Below are 25,000 nucleotides of genomic sequence, written 5' to 3'. Positions count from 1 at the left end.
TGGCTCTTGACAGTGGTACAACCAGGTTGATGCGTTAAAAAAAAACGAAATTTGCAATTTTTGCATTATTTAAATGCAAAATAAGTACTTAAAAGGAAGTGGAAATGGAAAAGAGAGAGACCAAAAAATATAGGAAGGACATAGAGAATAGAACCCCCCCCCACCAAACAGGAACAAACACAGGACAGACGATGCAGCCATCTTGAGATCGTTTGTCATCCGTCAGGGAGCGTTGACCTTGCTACGAGCACCGTCGCCCTGTCCACTGCACCGGTGTCTTTTACAGGGAAAAAACTGAAACAACACAACCCACAGCCAGACGCCAGCGACGGCGAGGGCGAGATACAGAAGGAAGGGGACTCTGGCCTTTTTGGAAAGGAGGACGGGGTTTTTCGGAATCAGCGTGCGGAGCCAGTCAAAAGAGCAAAAACATTGAAATCCATTATGGAACGCTTCTTAAGAGTGTGACCAATCCTTGTCTAGTCAATTACCGTCTAGCAACGGACGTTTGTCTGTTAGTCACATGCACAAACACACACACACACCACACCTATACACACTTCCACACACACATACATACGCATGCATGCACACACACACACAATCTCGCATACACACACGCCGATGCACACGCACTTTCAAAAACATGCACGCACAACCAGCATACACGCAAAGATCAGCTATGATTTAACAATGGCAAGAGGTCCTTATCCTGTCTTTTTTTCCAAAAAAGCGATGGATAGAGAGATGGAGATGGGGGATAGAGTGCCAGCAAAGCCAAGCTCTGATTAGTTCTTTTCTTCCCTTCATGTACAGAAAAAAACACTCAAACAACAAAAAATACATTAATGTGCTCGGCTATGCGCTTTTCCATTGTTCTGTGTTTAAAAGCTTAAGAAGGAACCGTTGTTTGTGTTACTGGCAGAGTTGGCGGCGCACAGTCATGTCCAAAAAAGCATGTAATTTAAAAAGTTTCGAGGAAAAAAAGGGAAGAGGACAGAGCGCAGAGAAATAGGATGCATATAAAACAGCAGAGACAGAAAAGCAGTTAATAAGAGAGGTTACCACAGAATGAGCCGGGATGAGGTTACACATTAAAAAAGATTTATCTTAAAGTATGGAACTAATCCCCGCTCCCATCCCTGCAGTTTTAATCCCCTTTACACAACAGCAACCCCCCCCCATACACACACACACACACACACACGCACACACACACACTCCACTCCTTTCTTATTCCATACTAGGACCGCCAAAACAAACCCTATAAACTGTAAAGTTCCTCTTGCATGGCAATTTGTGGAAAGTGGTAAAAGTGCAGGGCGCTGTTTTTATTTATTTTTTTACAAGGATTCCTGGTTAGTGAATCACAGCGCACAAAGGGACCGACACGCCTGGACGTTGATAACACATTATTGGACCAAAGATGAATCGGTCATCAGGCCCTTTAATAGATATATAGCAGTAGTATTTTTCCAGAAACATATCGCGAATGGTGCAGAGGGCAAACAAATATTGTCATTCCCAACATTAACGGCCTTGCTAAATAATTGCTATTTACTATAAGTACCCTGCGATGTGTCTATATGACTGACTTATTCAAATGTCACTATTTTCAAAGAGCACTTAGCACTTGCGTGTGTAATGAGTCCATTTGGTCCCAACATTTTGCAGCGAGTCGTATATATTCGCTGCAAATCAAAGGGTATCATTCAAAACACAAAAACAAAACAATTCATAGCTGCTGCATATATATATATCAAGATCACAGAGCAATCTTTCTTCATCAAACAGAGTCATTTTACTTCTCTGTTCTGGCCCACATGAACCCATCACCAGAGAGTGGTTTCAGTATATCAACAGAGAGGAGGTTGAGGTGTGAGGGTGCTGTTGAAACCAGAACAAACTAAAACCAGGGTCTTTGTGGAGTGGCAAAAAGTTGAGATGTATCTACAATAAAAGCCACTTGTCTTTAGCCCTTGTGTATTTACACAATACACAAGGGCCGGGTGAACAAGTGCAGGGGCCTTGTTTCAACCCACACTGTTGTGCAGGGCAGGGGATATTAGAGCAAGGGAGAGAGAGGCAGGGTGGCATAGAGAGAGGGAGGGAGAGAGGAAGTGAACTACAGAGAGAGAGAGAGAGAGAGAGAGAGAGAGAGAGAGAGAGAGAGAGAGAGCCAGAGGATCAAGGGCCAGTTATTAGCTGTGGCAGTGGACAAAGGGCTCCAGTGTTGTGCGAGCAGCTTAAAGCTGAGCCAGTTACTGTACCTTTCAAAACTAATATGTAACCATATCTGTTTTAAAAGGACGATTCATATTACTGTGAATGCACAGGAAAAGTTGTTCCCATCTGCCACGACCCAGGAAACTCGAGTAACCCCCCCTGTCCCCCCCACCTTCACCCACCCACCTGCCAGCACTTCCTCCCCTATCTCCCCCACCCCTCTCTCCCCCTTCCTACAATTGCATGCCTGGCCTTTTGTGGAAAGCATCCTCTGTGCCCTAAATGACGTGGAGGATGCAGGCAGGCAGTGTGCGCATTAAAACATGGCTGCAATGATGTAAAACGTCTTTGCCTTCGTTTGACAGGACAATGGTGCTTATTGTGCCTTTATGGTAGCCTTGGCGACTCAAAGGTCATTGGGAATGTGGCCGGGTGGACAAGGGCGGCCGCTGAATGGAAATTAGGTTATATGTGATCAACTTAGTTATTAATCAGATTAAAATGGATCCCCCCTCTCTGCCTGCTGTTGAACGGAATTGAGAGAGAGAGAGAGAGAGAGAGAGAGAGAGAGAGAGAGAGAGAGAGAGAGAGAGAGAGAGAGAGAGAGAGAGAGAGAGAGAGAGAGAGGAGGAGGAGGAAAGGGGGGAGGAGAAAGAGAGACCGAGAGGGTGAGAAAAAGAAAGAAAGAGATATGCTTGTGGGGGAGGTGGGGGCGAGGAGGGGGGAGAGTGGTGTTAAGAACAATGGGCCAGTGTTTACCAATGCGGGACAACATAAAGTCATTGTGGTGGCGCTGAAGTCATCGTCGACCGATAAGAGCCGGCGATAACGTGGTGGAGGAGGAACACGCAGTCCTCAAAGTGTGACATCTCCCCCCCTTCACTGAGCCCCCCCCCCCCCCCACACACACAAACACACACACTCACACTCTGCACACACGGACATGTGCACAGCACAACACACACAGACACGTCAGCTCCTCTATCTGTCTATAAAAGCATGTGCCCTTGCCACCATCCGCTTCATCCAGGTAACCTTTCTCCCCCCCCCCTTCTTAATCCTGATTAAATCACTGTAATTAGAACAAGCAATGCCTATGCCTCCCTCTCTCCCTCCCTCACCCCTCTCCCTCAACCCTCTCCCCCCATTCCCCAATCCCCTATTCTCTCTCTCTCTCTCTCTCTCTCTCTCTCTCTCTCTCTCTCTCTCTCTCTCTCCTCTTTAACTCCCTAATAAAACAATGCAGCGGTATTTTAAATCCCGTCTGTGGGATTTGCAACGCAACAATGCAGTTTATATCCATCTCTGCCGAGGAATTAAGGGCATTTTCAAACTGCTAATGTTCTAATGTTTTGCGCGGCTCTATTTGTCTGCACGCTATTCTTATTCCTATTCTTATTCCCCCTGTGGGTTTTTTATTTCATTTTCTATTTTTTTACCCCCCCCCCCCCCCTTCCTATCCTTCATTTTCCCAGTGCGACATTGTTTACCTAACACTTTATTTATTTGCATGTGTGTGCCTTTGTTTTCATATTCCCACTTTCTCTGGCTCTGCTTTTTCGTGTCTCCCTTTTTGAAGTTTAAATCAAACATGTTTTTAGCGAGTGGTCGGGATCACTACCTCACCACAGGAAGTAATACAAGTTATTTGTCCTTAATTGCCACAGAGCTTTTCAAACGCGCAGTCCCGCTTTGCCTGCCGCCTTCGACACCTGTGTTATATATTCAGATTTATTTCTATTCTTACACATTTTTTTTTTGTGTTTATTAGTACCTCGGCACGCCACGATTGATGTGGAATAATAGAGGGAAATAAAAGTTGACATAGTTTTCTTTCTCTGTTGTTTTTTTTTTTTATCCACGTAACCCACCCCCACGCCCCCCCCACTGCGACACACACACCCACCCACCCCCACACAAACTTCCTCCTTCCTTCGATCTCTCCCACTCCCTCCTGCTTGCCGTTCATTCTTCTTTCCTATATCAACGTTGTTGTTGTTTTTATTTATTTATTAATCTTTCCCCTCCTTGAAGTTGCCACGGCATTGTCTCATTATGTGTCAACTAGCGGTGTAAGTGCACTTATTATGCCTTTCGCTGTACGTCTGTGTGTGTCTGTGTTTGTCTGTCTGTGATTGTGTGTATGTGCATGCGTGTCTGTGTGTGTGTATGTGTGTGTGTGTGTCTGTGTGCTTGCATGCGTGTGTGTGTGTGTGTCAGTGTGCATCTGTCTGGCAGTGGTACTGTTCTCTCTCTCACACACACTCTTTCTTCCGCCGTCTCTCTCTCTCTCTCTCTCTCCCCTCCTATCTCTCTCTATCTCTCTCTCGGCGGAGAAGGAGGGGGGGGGGGGTTATGGATACAACTCCTCGGGGGCACCTTCTCACATCTCAGGGGCGCCTGGGGAAGTCAGAGTTGTTGCATTCTTAAGAGGAGCAACTCCAACTGAACAAAGTCAACAGGAGTCGGCAGAGAAAAGTAAAACAAAACAAATCAAGGAAAAAAATAAAAACCAGAAAGAAATAGGGAGAAACGAAAAAAAAACAAAAAGAAAAAGAAGAAGAAGGAAACTCGGGTTGATGGAGACAAACAGCCCCGCTAACGAGACGCAGAAGCCGGGATCGAGTCAAATATATCGGCTTGGAAGGGCCAATTTATAACCCATTGTTTCATGTTCCTCCCACCGCAGCCGTCGTATGGAATCGCGGAGCGTGCACACTGGTACGGTACGGCTGCTCCGAGCGCGTGTGTGTGCCACTGTAGGTTGAGAAGCGTGCAAACCCATGCATAAGCACCACCGCTACGTAGATTGAAGAACGCACAGGCACACGCACACATACACACACAAACACACACAAGGCCGGACTGTGGTGATTTGACTCCCTGTAACCTCCAGCCTCCAAACCCGCCCCCCACCTGTACCAGCTCCATAACCGCCTCACCAAAACCCGCAACCCCCCGTCCCCTGTCCCCCGACCCCCCCCAACCAACTCCTTTACTCCGCTCAGTATCTCCTGTGCCTAAAATCATGAATGGAATAATTGTGGGCGAACATTGATATCATTCAGTGTGCAGCTTCACTCTCTCTTTCTCCCACTTTTTTTCTAAATCTTTTTTAACAGGGGGCAAACCCGACACCGATTCATTCAGGACGACCCTACTTCCAGGAAATATGATGTGCTGTAATATCGCAGCGGCAGTTACGATGAGAATCAGGGGGGGGGGAAGGAGAAACTCGGAAAGGATGTGAACAAGAAAATAATGAAAAAAAGGAAAAGGCACTGAATAGGGGGAACCTTTCATCAACCACGGGGGGTTGATAACCACAGGGAAATTAGCGAGGGGAAAATACTTTTAGTGTTCCCACATTGGCTAATGTAGAAGAGGAAGAGCGAGGGAGAAAAGAGAGGGAGAGGAAGAGAGAGAGATAGAGGGAATGGAAAGGTATGTGTGATGGGCGGTGTACAGGTATAGCCATCCTTGGGGCCTTGACAGCAGCTATTACAATTAATTGGGTCTTTGGAAAACTATAGTATTTGGTACTGTCGGGTGACAAGGCGATAATTCACCTTGACGCAAGCAAAGAAAAGACAAAAAATAGGGTTAATATGGCTGCCACAGTGCGACATTGCACGCTAAAGTAGCACCTGGGATTCTTTCTGACCGTCAAAGCTGTCAGCCCTGGGAAAGCTGGGGGATACAAGCTAGAGAAACGGAGTCTCTCCTCTCTGACGTTGCGCGACAAAAGGTTTGTACATCATAAAACAGCCCCGGAGACAGACAAAGGCCGGGCTGACAGACAGCGAGACAGACACACAGACAAACCTCTTTTTCTTTGACAGCATAATGGTTGCAGGAGAGCACGTGGGCCCCAGGCGAAGCGGATAGACAAAAAAAGTGAGCCGGAGATAAATAAAAGAAGTGTGAGACAGGGTGAGAGTAAAGGTTGTGGGGAGTGCTACTTCTGTAACAGTTCAACGTCAATATCCGTGTCGACACACATTTTTTCCACGCCGTAGCTTAAAGTCGACGTGTCACATCGAAGGCACACCTTTCGCATCAAAGTCCTACTTGGAAATGCAAACCATGTCACTTCCGATGTCAGGTCTACCATTTCAAAAAAATATATAGTGCGTACAAATGTGTTTTTATCTATGTTTTTGATCATGCATCGAGCAGGTAGACAATGTATAGAAGCATTATCACTTGTTTGTATTAACAATTGTGTCTGGCATGTTTACAATTGTTTGTTAAAGCCTGTGTGGATGTTTGGTTGCCTGAGCCTGTGCGTGTACCTTTTTGTTGTACAGACCAGAGAAAGTGAACATTACAGACGTAATGCTAGCTGTGATCTGCTGCATCTGTGCCTCACAGTGGGCCCACCGTACCTGCCATATGTCTTTAATTATCATCAACACTTTAAAGAACCTGTTCCCCTCAAACACACTGACATCAGCCTGCTTTCACAGCAGCCTGCACTTCACATAGGCTCTGCTGTTACGTGTTTGTGTGTGTGCACGTGTTTGTGTGGGTGCACGTGTGTGTGTGTATGTTTGTGCGTGTGCATCGACAAATATGCATAAACAGACGTACACACACACATACACACACACTTCTACCACATGTCACAGCAAGACCGCTATTAATAATGAAGTCATCACAAAAAGTTATTGCAGCATAAATAAAAATAGAAGTGGCCCACCATTTTTAATAACACTGCGATAATATACGCTATAAGCAAAATTTTGCACAGCAACGAATGCGTCTGTTTTATTTCTTCCTTTTTATTCTGATATTATTCTGATCTTATCTTCCTATCTTCTCTATCTTTTACTATTTATTCAGACATTTTCCGAAATTGTTTCCTGAAAATGCATGTTTATCTGAGCTTATCATTTGTGAAGTTATATTGAAACAACACACTTTTAGTGGCAGTCTGGGAAAGGTTGTTTTCCTGCTAACTTATCACTGCTGACTTCTCCCTTCGACCCAGCAGTCGAAGAAGAGTTAGCTCCTTGCTTTTTGTTTTGTTGTGCTCAGGTTTTTGTGCAGAACCCTCTAATAGCGGTAAATGTGGGCTATTCAGAGGGAGCATTTACCTAGCAATTGTGGCCAACAAACACCCGCAAAACGACAGTGCAAAGGACGAGAACTCTAGGACACACAATGAGGGAGAGAGAGAGAGAGAGAGAGAGAGAGAGAGAGAGAGAGAGAGAGAGAGAGAGAGAGAGAGAGAAAAGGAGAGAGAGAGCACTTGTAATTTGGCAATGATGGCTATAATTGATGTGAGTATATATTTCTCTCCTGTCTCCTCTCTCTCTCTCTCTCTCTCCCCTGTCTCCTCTCGCTCTCCCTCCACTCGGTGCTCACCGTCTCTGCTGTTTGTGTAGTCTCAAATTACAAGAGGTCCTTGACTAACAAACTCTCTGCTATTTTCCCCTTCGACAACCCTGAACGAGTTTCCCGTTCAAGCCTCCCAACCACCCTCCCCCAGCCACCCTTCCATTTCTTTTACAAACCTACAAGTACAGCCCTCCTGTAAATGTAAATGCTCTGCTGCGTGGAGCCCGCCCGGAGCTGCGGTGAGCCACGTTTCACACGTTACCGGAGAGCACCGGCAGGCTTTTGTGTGGCATCGGGTAAAGTAATATGTGTGAGAAGCGGGTTCGCGTGCGTTGCTTCGGCGTGATGTACGTCTCTTTTTCAATAATGCTCTACATCATGTTTGAGATCGCGCGGCCGATCAGAAGACGCCGTTCCCGCTGTAAAAGTATCGATCATCTCGGAGCACATCTTACTGTGTCGCTCACCCTCGGGTGGGGGAACCGGGCCCCGGGCCCCGGCCGCTATGAATCTTTACACTGCGGTTCGCTGTGCTTCGGTTATCGGATACTTTGTGTGATTACCTTGCAAACCGCCGCCTCCGGCGATGTCATTTAGCCGTAAATTTGATCCCTGGACCAATTACGGAGCGGCGCGACGCTTATGTGTACGTCGTGTACGATGCCGGGGCATGTGCCCGTGTGGGATGCCTGTGTGTGCGTGTGTGTGTGTGTGTGTGTGTGTGTGTACGTGTGTGTTTGTGAGCACCTGCATGCGGGAGTGTTCATCCGATAATTTATACTACTGTATTTGTGTTTTCGGCACACACACACGCACACAGGCATCCCACCCCACCCACAACCCCCGCACAAACCCAACCCCTACCCACCAGCACCTATCCACCCACACGACTAATGAAGAAACAGCCACTTGAGGCCTGGCCCCTGTCTACATGCATGAGATGTGCACGTGCCTTACAATGGTTCATGCAAATTTCGGGGAGGGGGGGAAATTTCGATATTAATGATTTATACTCTATTTGCATACAAACCTAATGCAAACCCACTCCAGATAATCACATTTCGCCGGGTCGGAATTGAGTTTTTGCTTGACGTCTATCCTCCGCAACCTCTCTTCCCTCCCTCTCCCTCCCCCCCGATCCTTCTCCCCCCCGCCCACCCCCACAATCAGTGCTCAAAAACAGACAAATGTACGCAGGCTTTGTGATGGGGTCACACACACCCACCGTGTATGTGTTGATAAATATATACTTGATGTATGGTGTCATGATGTAATTTCATATACACATAATCAGATGCAATATAATGAGATTTTTGGTTACAGTTGGGAATATATCTGTGTCTAATAATCAAGGCAAAGCAAGGTGGGTGTGTGCATGTGTGTGTGTGTGTGTGTTTGTGTGTGTGTGTGTGTGTGTGTGTGTGTGTGTGTGTGTGTGTGTGTGTGTGTGTGTGTGTGTGTGTGTGTGTGTGTGTGTGTGTGTGTGTGTGTGTGTGTGTGTGTTCTCTTGGCCTGGGGGGGTGTGGATATCGGCCAGCATTTTGGTGTCATACTGACAGTTAGCGACAAAGAAGTTACAGTCATGGAAGTTTAGAAAGGCGAACAAAGGTCAGTTATATAAGACACTGATTATAAGAACCTATGCAGAGACACAAGGCCGCCAGAACTTACACATACACACACAGCCAGATATACTGTATACAGTGTATCCCTGAACAAGCCCGATGGCTTAATGTCTTCATGTCTTAAGTTAAGCGTTGACCTTTCCTACATTTGACGTTAACTGTGGCGCCATACGATACGTTTGAATTAAGTTACAGCGATGTATGGAGGAGTATCTGTTGACCCCGCCGTCGCACACATTATCACAGACACTGCACTTATTTTATCACAATGAAAGCCTTGGTCTTTGGACGCAAAGAAAAAACACAACATGCTTTTTAAAAAAGGGCGCTTTTGTTCTGAAGACAAAGCCTTATCTAGAAAGGGCAAGAGCTGGGAGTCAGAGCCAGGAACCCATGATGTCACAGGGCTTGGCTTTCACAGTCCTACTCATTAAATTGAACAAAAAAAGGGCGTTCGAACACAAGGGGATTTCATTATACTAAGCAAGGGGGAAAATAAAATAGCCTTAATATTGACAGAAGTTAAACATGTCTTTAGGATGGTAAGCTATGCAGATATGCAGCGGGAGCCATGACAACAGATCATTCTTTGTCAGATGGAAAAGGTCAGATAGGCATGTACTGTTCTCTCATTATTAGCTGTGTGTGTGTGTGTGCGTGTGTGTGTGTGTGTGTATGTGTTTGTGTGTGAGCTTTCCTTCATACGTATGTGTGTGTGTCTGTATGTGTGTGTTTATGTCTGTCTATGTGTGTGTGTGTGTGCCGTTTTTACATCACTAATAAAGGTAGGAGGTACAATAGGTTACAGAATTACATAGTTCCTTTTGTAAATTGTAGACATGTTTTTGTAAAATGAGTAGAAAGTGGTGCACTGTTCGTTTGCCCTTGCACTGCTCTTAAAGGCCGACCATGTAAGAGTACTCTCTCTATCTCTCGGTGTTTGCCGATATAATGCAGTTAAAGATAATAATTAAGTTACTGTATGTAGCAACGCTGCACAGACTACGTATATATCCCCTGAAATCTACTCCGCCAAATGGATGTAGCGATAAGTCAGACCGACCAATTCAATACACACCTAAAATTGATTTAATATAAGCTCAAACCTGCAGCAGTCAACGGTGGTTTTCAATCTCTTTTTGATTTAGTTCTGAACTGCAAAAGAGCACTTTAGCACAAGTAAATAAATAAATAGAGATTTGATAGTCCACTTTTCACTTGGTCATGGATGCTCAGGGTCTTATGAAGTCATGTTCTTTCAGGAGGGGAGGAAGGTGGTGGTGGTGAGGGAGGATTTTACGAGAGCTGAGATAGTTAAAAGACATGTGGAGGAGAGGGGCGTGGGCAGCAGAGTCTCTGCTCTCCACAGCCCTCTGGTTAGCCTTTGCCAAGCCGTTGGGGAGAGGGAGGGGAGAGGAGGCGCTCTGCCTGTAAAATATATACGCGTAATAAAGATGAATCTGTTGCTACTTGCCAGGTTGGCAGCTTCCGAACTGCCCCGGAATGAGTCTGAAATCACTCCAGAGGCAATCTCAAGGCCTTTCGGTGAGCCTGTCTGAGATTATTTTTTTCTGGCTTTCTGTTTGTGTGTGTGTGTGTGTGTGTGTGTGTGTGTGTGTGTGTGTGTGTGTGTGTGTGTGTGTGTGCTTGTGGTGTGTGTGTAGGGGGAGGTGGCTGGAGTGACTAGTCATGATGGAATGTGGGTCAATTATTTTGTGAACCGCATAAAGTGTCCGCATAACGCCGACTTTATGCATGCGTGTCATTTAGGTGCATTTAGCTCAGGTTGAAAAAGTAAAACAAAAACCACAGCAAAATATTAAAAACTCACCGGGTGTGTCTTGCCGGTTCATGGCTTCTCCCAGGGCCAGTCCTCCGCCACCGACCCCGCCAAGGCCGTTGAAGGGCCCCATGTTGTCGTTGCTGTAGGCCCTCAGGACGGACAGCATGTTCAGGTTCATCTGCTGCTGCTCCATGTGGCTCTGCGACTCGGCCTTCAGCAGACCGGGGGGGAGACCCAGGCCCTGCGGCCACTGTGGCTTGCCTGCCTGGCCTGCCTGGGACTGGGGGAACAGGGAGTGCTGGCCCATGGCGGTGGCTGATGCCAGACCGCTGCTTCCCCCGCTTCTCTGGGAGAGGGTCGGGGAGCGTGGGGAATCCCGGCCCTGGTGCTGCTTGGGGAAGCGCTGGGAAAGGTGGTTGGAGACAGTGCTGCCTTCCAACTCCCTCTCCATCTCCGCCCGCCCGTCAAGGTTTCTGTCTTCCTCCTCCTCCTCCTCTTCTTCCTCCTCTGCGTCCTCATCTTCAACCACCGCCTCCTCCTCGTCTTCATCGTCGTCTTCCTCCGAGTGGTTCTGGTGCTGCTGTCTCTCGGGAGTCGCCGAAGGGGTCAAGCCAATGCCGGCGTCGCCACACTCGATGGCCTTGTGGGCGTCATATTCAGATCCGGCCCGTTCCTCCTCGGCTTCTCCACAGGAAGCCTTGTCAGAGACCCGATCGTCTTCAGCCAGTGATGTTCCCCCGAGGGAGGGCATGGGCAGATCCTTTCCCTGGTCGACTGCAGCACCGTACCCCTGCAGCCCCTGGTTGGTCCTGGGTGATCCATCATACAAGCCACTGAACTGCCTGTAGAAATCATTCTGGAAAGGGTTATGGGAGAGGTCCATGTGGTTGTTCCAACCTCCAACTATGCTCTTCTCCCCGTTCCTTTCTTCATCTCGGTCGGTCAGGCCAGAGCTCTTAGCATTTGAGGAATGATGGGTGGAGGTGGCGGCGGCAGCCTCTCCTAATAGTGCATTGGCCACATCAGAGCGTTGCTGGTGCTGCTGGTGCTGCTGCTGGTGCTGCTGCTGCTGCTGCTGCTGTAGCTGCTGCTGGGCCTTGCCCAGGTGGTTGGCCTGGAGGTGCAGAGCCATAAGCTCCATGGAGGCAGTGGAGAAGGAGCAGAAGAGGCAGCTGTGCCAGGTCACATTATCCTGAACGGTAACTGAAGAGCCAGGGAGAGAGCCAGACACGGAATCGGGCCGCACCGACACCGACAGATCCAGGGGCTCATAGTCGGACTTGCCCGGCTCGGATTTCTTTTTGGCCTCGGCTCTCTCATCTCGGTCTGGGTCGGCGGAGGCGGCTCGCTTGGGGGCGGGTTCTCCGCTGTTGTAGTAGCGCTGGTTCTGGAGCTGGACTGGGCTTTGGCTGTCCTTCATGTCCTTCTTCATGGAGCCCAGCACAAAACTGTCCATGAAGGCTTGGAGAGAGCCCTGGAAGTGGACTCCGTTTCCCATCATGCTTTGGTAGGCCCTGCCAAGGTCGGAGAAGCTGGCGGGCCCGTCGGCGACTGCAGAGATCAAGGAGGAGGCGCTGTCGCCCGGGCCTTTCATGCTGTCGGCGGCGGAGTCGAAGCGGCGGTCTCCGCGTTCTCGCTCCCGCGTGGCGGACATCAGGCTGGCCGGGGGCGCCGCCCACTGATGCGGCAGCACGGGCCCTCCCCTGAAGTCCATGTTGGGGGGCATGGTCTTGAAGACGTTGCGGAGCACGTCGGGGCGGGCGAAGATGCCGGCCGCCTTGCCGTGATCTTCCTTGTGTTCGGCGTTGGAGGAGCCCGGGCCGTGGCCGGAGGTGGCGCCGGCGGGACCCCCGTTCTGGCGCTCGCGATGGTGGCGTTCCAGGTGGTACTTGAGGCTGGCTGACTGGGTTCCAGCGTAGTCGCAATGAGGGCACCGATAGGGTTTCTCCCCTGAGAGGTTAAGAGGAAGAGAAGAACAGAATGAATCATTAACCTGATTATTAGATTGAACGGATATCAAAGCCCATTTATTGTAGATGGGAGTGGAGGCCCTAGGGTCATGTAACCTCCCGGAGTAAGGAAGAAAACGAGGTCAAAAGGAAAAGAGCTGGGAAATAAAGTGGAATGCAATCGGTTGACTGCCAGCACATAACAAAATAAGTGGATATTTCTGTATTGATATCGTGAAAGGCATCAGTTGATATGTAAATGAGAACTGCTTTATATGGCTTTGAATAATACTGTGCATCTATTAAACTGCCTCAAAATAATCAATTATATTTTTTATTAATCCTATTTTGCAAAATTAGTGTTAAATTAGTTCATTGAAATATATATTGAAGTATGTATATTTGTATATTTTGTCTCTACAGCAGTGAGCCAATGCGATTGTGAGAGCATGTGTGTACAAGAGCACATGTGTGTGCAAGCGTGCGTGTGTGTGTGTGTGTGTGTGTGTGTGTGTGTGTGTGTGTGTGTGTGTGTGTGTGTGTGTGTGTGTGTGTGTGTGTTTGTTTGTGTGTGTCAACCAAATGTGGGTTGATCCAGCCGCGGCAACTGAGCCATCACTCACATCGACACCATAAAAAAAATCCACCATATGGCGCCTTCAGTCCACTACAAGAGATGTTATCAACCGACAACACAACTGTCGGGATGCTATCTCTGTTTGTATGAGGGAGAGCGAGAGAGCGAGAGAGAGAGAGAGAGGGAGAGAGAGAGGGAGAGAGAGAGAGAGAGAGAGAGAGAGGGAGAGAGAGAGGGAGAGAGAGAGAGAGAGAGAGAGAGAGGCAGAGAACAGGGAGAGAGAGCGCACACTGGGACCGCACGGATGCAACGTGCGCCTTCATATGCATAGTTGCGTGTGTTTGTTCATACGTGTGTGTGTGTGTTTGTGTGCGTGTGTCTTTGTGTGTGTGTGTGTGTGCAAGTATGTGCATGGCTTGTTTGGTATCTGCCCGCGTCTGCAGTGAGCTTATTGTGCCTCTGTGTTTTGGCCCTGCAGTAGCGTCAGGGTGTGTGCCTTGGCGATTGCGCGTCGATTTCTTGGACATTCTCTATTTGCAGTTTATCTTGGAAAATCATAAATCATCTGCAAACAGAAGCTCTCCCGATACCCCGTCTTTTCACAGCAACCTCGCCCCAGTTTGGTACGGCCATGGGGCTGTTACACAAGCGCACAGAGAGGGAAGGCCGTGAGTAAGGAATAAAGTACATGATATTTATATACATATCCGATTGGGGCCTGCATGTAGTATTTGAGCAGATTCATATGTATACTGTATATACAGATCAAAGTGATTTATATAAAAAAAGAAGGGTGGAATTTGTGTAACATTTACATATACTTGTTTACCCCTGCACATCCATATTCATGATTCATTCTTGATAGGGTAAAACAGCAGCATAATTCTGCCAGAAGTGGATCTTCCATCGCATTTGGAATGATGCTTATGTTGAAATAGAACACATCCTGCAAGCAATTATAATAGGCTTGGAATGTGAGCCAGATTTGGATTCATTAAACAATGAACAGAGGGGAAGAAAGAGGTAGAGGTAGGGAGGAAGACAGAGAAGAAGTGGAGGAGAGAGAGAGAGAGAGCGAGAGAGAGAGAGAGAGAGAGAGAGAGAGAGAGAACCAGATAAATGGATAAACAGAAAAAGAGGCAGAGAAATGTTAAGCTTAAGCTTAAAAAAAGTTTCTGTACAGGATTCTGACAGAAAAATGAGTCTGTGAAGGGTGAAATTATGAGAATTGGTGGAAGCTGTGTCTGTGTGTGTGTGGTGGGGGGGTGGGTGTGTGTGTGTCTGTGTATGTGTGTGTGTGTGTCTGTCTGTGTGCGTTTGTGTGTGTGTCTGAGGTTAGCCATGTAAAAGACCAAACAAAGATGTTTGTCAAGTACGCCTGTATATATAGGCTATATATAAATGTATGTTTATTCATATATTTGGTCATAAATGTTTAGTTTAAACATATGGAAACAATTAAAAAAAAACGAGGGGAAACCAAAAAAAATGGCATTGTTACGCAAGGCTGGTTTGAATGATTTAAGTCGGACTGTGTAGTAAATCATGGATATAATTAGCAAATGGCATAGTGCTCAAGTAATTTATCATTATTTGGAGGGCACCATTCCAGAAAAAAAAAAATGGCTCTGCGATCTGCAGACCTACTGCAGAGTTCTCAAATAGGAGCGGGCCACAAACACCAGCTCAATACAATATTGATACTGGAGAGAAGAGAATAGGTGGAACACAAAAGGAGAGAGAGCAGGGCGACCACGTAGAGAGAGGGAGGGAAGGAGAGGGGGAGGAAGGGAGAGCGAGAGAGGGAGAGAGAGAGAGAGGGAGAGAGAGGGAGAGAGAGAGAGACAGAGACAGAGACAGAGAGACAGATAGCCTTGACTATAGATAGAAAGACGGAGTGATTTGATATCATTTCTTTTACACTAGGGTGGTTATGAAGCATAGAGTATATTTAAAATAAACCATGTGAGATGAGCTTTTAACCCAATAAGTGCTTCTACTGTGAGCTGCTGAACAGAGGCTCAGCTCTGATTTAATAAGGAAACGTCCCTGATGCAAATGATCATTCTCAATTCCTCTAACTGGACAAAATGATATTCTAGGAGCCAAATTAGACAGAAATTAGACTGATGTAATCTTTTTTTTTCCTCCTCATCCACCCCCTTTTTTTTCTTTAAAAGGTTGTTAATGGCCTCCGGGGAAAATCAAGATGAATATTCCATCTAAATATCTAAAATAAGGATGAAAAGCACTTAAGAGTGTCTATTTGACGCTCTTCTTTGATGTTTACGGGATAAGGCTGCCCTGAAATTAAATAGTGATACCCTTGGAGACCGTGCTTGCTTTATTGCAGTTTTCCATTAAAAATGAACATTTGTCCATATCTGCTGTGTGTGAGAATTGGCAGGAGTATGCACATATGCATATTTATTAGTGTTTATGTGTGACATTGGTTTCTGTTGGCATTTTTGTGTGTATGTGTGTGTGTGTCTTTCTGGATGTGTGTATGTGTGTGTGTGTGTGCGTGTGTGTGTGTGTGTGTGTGTGTGTGTGTGTGTGTGTGTGTGTGTGTGTGTGTGTGTGTGTGTGTGCATGCATTGACATCACTGTGTTTTCTCCTGTCTTCCTGTGGGCTTTTGTTTGTGTGTGTGTGTGTGTGTGTGTGTGTGTGTGTGTGTGTGTGTGTGTGTGTGTGTGTGTGTGTGTGTGTGTGTGTGTGTGTGTGTGCGTGTGTGTGCGTGTCTTGGTGAGCCATTTGGACTGGCTAAGACATCTGCTCCATCATACGTCAGGGGCCTGGTGTGACATCTGGGGAATATACTGTATCCTGCCTTGCAACATTACACACAATTTACTGCTAAAGGTCATTATGTACCCGTTAATCCACTTTTAATTGATATCAGCGCAAACAGCACAACCTCCCAGCCACATGACAGATCACTGCTGCTACAAAATCAGGAAATTACTATTTGGGAGTTTAAAAATAGAAACAGTAAACTTTTTTCCTTTGAGTTGTTGACTTACTTATGTCTGTGTAGTGTCTATTGAGAAACAGAATGACTAACTCGAGAGTGTCAGTACCTATAGAGAGATATAAATATATATATATATATATATATATATATATCCTTTATTTATATACTACAGATAACTTAATATTCAGATTGAAGTAGTTAAAGATACAAAAAAAACTTAACTTATAGTTCTGTAAATTATTAAACTATTTATATTGTATGAGTTACTTTGTTAATAATAACTCATAATGTTATACTGCTGATTTCCGAATAATTTTAATTATTCCGTAAACATAAGTCCAAAAATAATGTCTTTCAGCTATAAGGTTAAAGAGACACAAGGAAGATGCAAAAGGCTTGGATCAAACTACAAATTGTTGATTTAAAATGTGAACAGTGAAGGGATCCCAATAGGTATCAGTAAATATACATGTCAAATCTATAATTTCATCATAATCAATTCAAATCAAATCCAATAAATATAAAAACGAGGAGCAAAGGTTACTAAAAATGACTCCCCACGACAGCGGGGAAGTTGTCGAAGCAGAGAGGTATGAAGACGAATGAAGTGAGACATTGCAGGTCTCCTCTGGATTCATCGTGATTACAAGGTTAGGTTAAGGTTAAGTGACATGGCCAAGGCCTGGATTTCCTTTCCCCTCCCTCTCTCGCTCTCTCTCGCTCTCTCTCTCCCGCCTCTCTCTCCCTCTCCCCCCCCCCCCCCCCCCCCCGACTCTCTGTGTCACCCCTTCACGACCCCCTCTGCCTCCTCATCCCTCCCCCTTTCTAAAGGTGAGCCAGAAGTCTCTTATTGGTTATTCTGCCCTGCCTCAAGTTATTTGAGGCCATTGTCAGCAGCAGGGAACCTTTCTGTTTTTTTTTTTTTTTTTTTCAGCACACAGCTGCTTATTGCTAAATAGTGCCTTGTCCAGAAGGGGACAATCTGGGCCTCTAATTGCTGTCACTGAAGCCTAGATTCATTACGTGACTTTCCCATTAAAATGTGAGCATTAATTTGTATAATGAAATATCACCCTCTGCAGTGTGTTCATTAGCTGCGGCCCCACACTGTAGCGCCACAGCCCCGCGCCATGTTAGCTACCTAGAAAACTGTGGTTAATTTCTCTAATGGATATTTCCCACTCACTGTTCACGGGGAAATTAATACTGTAACATTAGCTCTTTAACTTTTAGAGAAAATTTCAATTCACTTTGTTCCCTTCAAGCAGCCGTTAGTCGCTCATTAATCTCGGTGTCGCGGCGCACAATGGCGGCTCGGCGGCTGGCCCCTGGTAAGCAACGGCATTGTGTTCGCCGGGACCGAAGGAGGGAGGGCATTCTGTCATCGGTGAATTTGCCAGTATTGTGCTGCTGCTGCTGCCATGTGTGTGTGTGTGTGTGTGTGTGTGTGTAGCGTGAGAGTGGGCGGGGTTTTTGGGGGGGGTCTTTAGCCTGTGCGAGAGTCCTCCCGTCGGTGTAATGGCGATGTCGCTGTGGATTTGGCGTGATAAGGTTCACGGAGGAAGATTTAAAGGCCACATGTTGGAGATGCATCAAGCTGCTTCTCTCACCACATGTTAAGAAAACGCAAGGGGAAGGATGGGTGGGCGGGTGTGAGTCGGGGGGGGGTGTTAAGGATATGCTGAGATAAGCCCAGGGCCCCGGAGTACATTCCATTCCTCTTCCAACAAGTATAACACATTTGCGTTGTCTTTATCCGCGGTCCGAGGGGAGAAGGTAAACACATATATAGAAAAGCAATTGGTTCTCACTTTCAGTCTGGAGGTATTTTAATGTCTTTAAAAGATCAGCATGGGGGGGGATGTTAAAAGCAACATTTAACTGGAATGGAGTGGATAGGCTTTCCCCCCCAAGGGTGATCTGTGCATGTGTGCGTGTGTGTCCGTGTGTGTGTGTGTGTAGGTGCGCATGCTATAGACTGAATGAGTTAACATCAGGCTTGGGATGAGGCCTCTGTTTCCACCAGGATGACATATGGTCCTCATGGGGACCCTTACCCTACCACTCAAAGCAGACATAACTCAGCTCTCCCACTGCTAGCTTACAGATGGCCCCAGAAACAACACATCTACAGAGACACACACACACACACACACACACACACACACACACACATGAACACACTGACAGAAATGCACACACACACCCCCCCACCCACATACACACACACACACACACACACACACACACACACACACACTAGATCATGGTATAACCTGACTTTGACCTGGACGTGGTGCTTAATGTAAGGCTCCTAATTATGCCACCACAACAGCGATAGGCTACAACGCTATACGCTACACCACTATTTAATTCTGCTTTTTTGAAGTATGTGCCTCTTCTTTAAGGGTCTAGTAGCATACAGTACGGGTGGTCCTTCCCTTTAAAGTATACAGAGGGGTGTGTATTGGGTGGATGAGAGGGGGGGGGGTGGGGGTACTGTCAGAAAAAAAAAATAGAAGAAAGAGAGAGGGGTTAAGGGAGAGGGCGAAAAAAAGTCTGCTTATCAAGCATTGATTTTTCTCAGCTGTGAGGGATTTCCATCCGCAGCCATGTGTAGTGTTTCAGCCTCGCTTCTTTCCCCCGGCACTCGAGGATTATGTCGTTTTAAAGTATAGAAACGGTCCGAACATCTATACTTTGTGTGGGGCATAGGAAGGCTAATACTAAGGGCCTGGCTGGTCCTTACAGCCAAACTAGGCTTGCTGACAGCACTAAGCCGCTTCTTTGGACCCTGTTTAACTGTTTGAACCCCCCCCCCCCCCCCCTCCTACGTCCAACACCTGCGCTACTTCATGAAGATAATCACACACTGAATCTATTCTGAAAAAAAGTGGGACATCTACTAATAGTCTATCTCGCAAATAGACAAATCCCAAAAAAGTCATCAGTAATCGCTCTACATGTTGCCAAATCGACTAGCCATCCTCCAAACACCAGGCAGTATGATATATCGGGCCCAAGTAAACCATTTGGAGCCCACCAGAATGTACGCCACACACGACAAGAGTGCTCAATGTCCCCGAACCCTTATGGCTGGGGAGCCAGCGGGAGCTCTCTCCATGCACCTGGTCCTCCAGCTAGGAGTTCAAGCGTCCTTGTGTGGCGAGGTGCCCTCTGCAAAGTCTTGCTGTGACTTTAACCTGGATAGCTGGTGGGGCGTTTCTACCTTGCAGTGGTTAATGAGAGACCCTCATCCCTCTCTCTCTCTCCCTCGCCCTCTCTCATTCTCGCCCTCTCTTTCTTCCTATCTCTCGCTTTATCTACATGTCTCTGTGTCTCTTGCCCTGACGTTTCCTCCCCTTCCCTCCCCTCCCCGACACCACCACCACCACCACCACCACCACCACCACCACCACCACCACCACCACCACCTCTCTTTCTCTCTCTCTTTGGCTACTGTCCACATCATTACTCTGATTGGGGCTTTAGCCTCCCAGCAACAAACAGTAGTAATTAGGAAGCCTGGCTGAGCATGGGAAGGTTGAGGTGTACGGCCAGAGCATACAGCCTTAAAGGGCAGCTTAACATGAATGGGTAACACACAAAAAAAGAGAAATACTTGCATTGAATCGAGTGGAGGGTTAGCATCACACACGATGGCCAAAAGGGCCAACCCTTAACAAAGGCTACCTTTGTTTTGGTTTCAAAGTTATTGAGAGTTAGCGAGTGTGAAATTGTCCCTCGGACCGATGTCATTGGAGGACACTGAACGCTTGTTGTGTTAATTAGGGGTTCAATCAAATCATTAGAGCGGAGAAAAAAAAATACCTTGAACTGAAGGCAATTTTTTAAACATTTGAAACACTATTATCAGTAACATTTTCAATATGTTTTCAATAATATTTTCAATGTTATTATCCGAAAAGTGTGAGAAGGGGGCTGATTCACAACACTGTGTGACTCTCTGTCTGTCTGGAAAACCTTGTGGAAACACATATGTAGTTTGATACATGGATACGAAGAACTGTGGTCCTTGGCGCCGCTGACCTGTGTGTATCCGCAGGTGGACCTTGAGGTGGTGCGAGGTGCGGAAGGTCTTGCCACAGTAGGGGCAGTCCTTGGAGGACTGGCCCAGGCCGCGCTCTCGGTGCTGGGTCAGAGGCAGTGGAGCACTGCCCGCCGTCTTCATCATCTCCTCTCCTACGCCCACATCTGGATCACGCACACACACACACACACACACACACACACACACACACACACACACACACACACACACACACACACACACACACACACACACATACACGCACATACACACACACAAAGACAAGGGAGAGAGACAAATGAAAGTTTTGTTGAGTGTCACTTCAAAGCATAACATCAGAACACAAGCGCCCCCCTCCCCCCGTCCTTCTGTCTATCTATATCTCATTGCACCCCACCCGCCCCACCTCCCGATTCTTTCCCCTCGCTCAAATGTGCTAACACCACACTAAGTGGGCCGCATCAAACGCACAAGTTCACGCGCTGCGCTGCCATTCTCCCTGACAAGAATGCTGACACTCCAGAAGCCTTTCACTCTCCTTTGCAAACACCGCTGGTCCCGGCGAACCCACCTCCCCCACACACACACACACACACACACACACACACACACACACACACACACACACACACACACACACAGGCACAGACACACACACACACACACAGGCACACACACAGGCACACACGCAGACGCCTTGGTAACCCCTCCCTTTATTTTTTCCCTTTTTATTTTCACAGCTATTTTTTTTTGCCATCTTTGCCGTCATCGTCATCATCATCATTATCATCATCATCATCATCATCATCATCATCATCATCATCATCATTTCTTTCCAGCATCTGGCGGTGATGTAGCAACTGAACCAATCTGAACGGCTCAAAAAAGATGAAATGTGGAAGAAATTATGCTAACAAAAATAAAAGTATCGGGCTGCGTCAGCGTTCGCAGGTTCTCTTCTCCCGACTTGCGTCTGACCCGGTTTTGACAGCTTGCTGCTGGCGCTATGATAGGGCGATAACGATTCGTAAGCCCGCCTCCTAGATCCCCCAGCCCCCACTTTTAGACACTGTGTTATCAAGGTAATCACCTGGTGAAAATAATTACGTAAAGGATGAGTGGCAACAGCCTTTGGAGAGTGTTGACAGGGAAATAATGGGAGGTGATCATGTCATCATCAGTTTCCTACACGCAGGCCTTGTTTGCACTGACTGATGCCATCTCGACAGGGAGATAGTGAGGGATCCAAGTGACATCTTCTTTAGCTAGCTCCCTCTTTTCCATTTGTTGCATGCGTGTCTTTGGGGCAACTGCTTTTTCGCGGCGAAAAGTTGATACTGGAAACGAGCGGAACAAACCCTCACCCTTATTTCCTGGACGCCAGCAGAGGCAGGGGGAGAGAAGTTTCAACATCTCAGCGCTAGGTGTGTGAACACCTGCGCTAGTTAGGAAATTAATCACCGGAAGCGAAATGGACCCTGAGTAACCAGGCCTGAGAAGCCATCAAAGTGAGGGATCGTGAACCGCCAGCAGTTACACAAAATACTGTAATCGCTTTTATAGTTGATCTGGGTGATGTTTACTGATTCGAATCAGCTTCTTTCCTGAAACTGGTTGGTATTTTTATACGTTTATGGTGATAATGTTCAAGAAAATAAAGAAAAGATGTACTACATTGATAGAAGGTATTCTATTTCATTGTATTTGTATTATTATTATTAGTAGTATTATTGTAATTACTTATATTGTTGTTATTATTTTTATTATTATCATTATTATTAATCGCATTTGTATTATTATTATTATTAATCATATTTGCATTATTATTATTATTATTATTATACACTCAATAGGTTGGATACACAAACATACAAATACACAAGCACACATTCATATGCACCAGTGTGTGTGTGCGTGTGTGTGTGTGTGTGTGTGCATGTGTGTGTGTCGCCCTGGCCTATATGCTAATAATTACTTAGCGTGCCAGTATGCGGGTGACCTAGCAAAGCACAAATAAGGTTAAAAATGTTATTCATTTCCACTCTCCCACTTCAGTGGCCTGGCATGCTGCTTGGTATGTGCTGCGTGGTGATGGTGATGGTGCTGGCAATGTGTGTTTGTGTGTGTGTGTGTTCGTGTGTGTTTGTGTGTGTGTGTGTGCGTTAGTTTGTGTGTGTGTGCGTGTGTGTGTGTGTGTGTCTGTGTGTCTGTCTGTGTCTGTGTGGGGGGGACGATACAAGAAAGAGAATCAAAATCCAGCAACCCACTTAGCCAGCCCCAGCACACAATGCGTAGCATTTTTTAACACTAGCCTTATCTCCTACCCCCCCCCCCCCCCCCCACCCCCCCCACCCCCCCCACCCATCCAGCAATTCCAGCCCCTCCTCTGCTGGGAAGTCAAATAAGGTTTAGAGAATGGAAAGACCGGAGTCAGCAAGTCCTCGTTCCCCGCTGACACTAAACACATGATTCCGTTTAGCCGCAAACGCTATCAGACCCAGGGATGTTTGTCACCACGGAAATTGAAAGGTAACCTTATTGCCAGCCTGACAATAGGCAGACACTGAATACCAGCTCCTTCGCGCGGTGCAACGCTAACCCTGCACATGCAAAATGTCAAACCAAATGCAAAGGGAAAGACATTGATTTAAAAAAAAAGAACACAAAAAAAACGGAATGGAAAACCTTCCTCTTGGCTTTTACTTACTAGCTTCTAAAAAAAACGATAAAGACAAAGGCTTGCGATAACACGCCCATGTCAAGGTTTGATTTCGACGGCTGATTGCACATTCGCGACCCAGGCCTGTCACAAAAGAAAGTGTAAATTCACCAGATTTGTGCAGGAGAGAACAAGCAGTGGCTAGGCTAGATTTGGCCCGCTGTCTCGTTACCTTGGCACGGGGCGGCGAGTGACAGTCATTGTGAATTCCGTTAAACAGGTGTATTTGTTCATAACAATTTGCCCTCAACTGCTGTTTTTGTGTGTCCATCAGCACACCAAAAACAAAAACAAAAAAAAACAACTTGACTTGCGACGTGGAAATTGTCGCTTTACAATTCCAATGTCAAATATCACAGGGAATACTGTTTCAGCACGGCCCCGACACCATAACCCTGCATATTTTATGTGACAATACCATACCCAGCCCCCCTCCCAAGTCAGTGGCATTTGCATTTGAATTAATATAAAATGACCTCCAGACAGTTAAAAAAATGAAATCCCTTGACGCCTGCTCCAGTGTGGCACCATACTGTAGCTGTAGTCGGCTCCCCATAAACATATTTACAGCCATCTACTGTACATATCCCTTCTTGGCAGACACTGCCATGCTCTTGTAGCAGAAAGGAGGCCCCACCTGTCCATCGCAGATGGGGATAAGACCCCCGCAAGCCTGAACACACACAACCCACAATACACAGAGTAAACACATAGTACAATTCACAGCCACAGATGCACTTTCTGTTTTCCCCTTCTCTTATTTCCGTCTTTTTGTTCCGTTTTTTTCTCACACTCACTCATTCTCCCTTTCATTCTCACACACACACACACGTACACAGACGACCACAGGGATACACACTCTTAACACACGAGCAGACATGGCCACGCACACCAACACAGACGCACACACACACACACACACACACACACACACAGAAGCACGCATGCGGTTCTGTCCTTGTGTGGCGGGGTTAATAGTGCACTTGTAAGAGGAAGACACAGCAGTGAGGGGATACGGGTGTGCTCAGCGTATAACAGCCCTTCAATAATGAATGGGACTCACGTATACTCAGACACTAACAAACACACCAGCGCATGCACACACACACATGCCTGCCGTGCACACCTGCACAACCCCAAATGCATTCACACAGACAGCCCCCCCCCCCCCCTCCCTCACACACACATACACACACACAGGTATAGACATACATAGACATACAGGCAAATCTTGACATGCACAAATGCACATCCGCACATACAGACACACATACACACACAGAAAGAAATATTTACATGCCAATCTAGGACTTTTCAACGTTTTTGTGCACTCTGATGCGCACGCCGATACGTGAACGCTCCTCGTGCACGTGAATTTAAGTGCGCGCAACGTCATGTGTGAAGGCACGCCGCTGCACGTGCACGCGGCCCAGGCGTCCACTGCTCTCGTCTTTAATCAGTTGACTGATCCTCAGCTTTTAATGTGGCTGTTCCAATTACTGTAAAAGTCATCCTGCACCGTATAACCACAAATATTGACACTTTATTGCACAACACATTTATGACATTTTGAAGGTCACCCCATATATTACGCGTCATCGCTCAAATACCGCATGTCTGTCTGAGCCAGGAGAGAGAGAGAGAGAGAGAAAAGAGAGAGGGAGAGAGAGAGAGAGAGAGAGAGAGAGAGAGAGAGAGAGAGAGAGAGAGAGAGAGAGAGAGAGGAATATGGGGAGATAGAGAATAGGGAAA

The 25,000-nt window shown here is 46.7% G+C and overlaps 1 protein-coding gene across 1 annotated transcript in view; it reads right to left on the bottom strand.

Annotated features, from left to right (window-relative positions):
- znf536 (zinc finger protein 536) overlaps positions 1 to 25,000 on the bottom strand; it is a gene marked incomplete at its 5' end in the record, with an annotated part of 82,546 nt that overhangs the window by 34,298 nt on the left and 23,248 nt on the right. The window contains 2 exons of the mRNA XM_079737007.1: positions 11,026 to 12,927; positions 20,529 to 20,693. Of these exons, the coding sequence (XP_079593133.1) occupies positions 11,026 to 12,927; positions 20,529 to 20,693 (2,067 nt within the window). The remainder of the gene's footprint in view (positions 1 to 11,025; positions 12,928 to 20,528; positions 20,694 to 25,000) is intronic.

Source organism: Pollachius pollachius (genome assembly GCF_949987615.1).
Source record: "Pollachius pollachius genome assembly, chromosome: 5".
NCBI classification, from domain to species: Eukaryota; Metazoa; Chordata; class Actinopteri; order Gadiformes; family Gadidae; genus Pollachius; species Pollachius pollachius.
The sequence above is the reverse complement of the archived record's forward strand: the minus strand, read 5'-3'. Positions and strand labels throughout refer to the sequence as shown.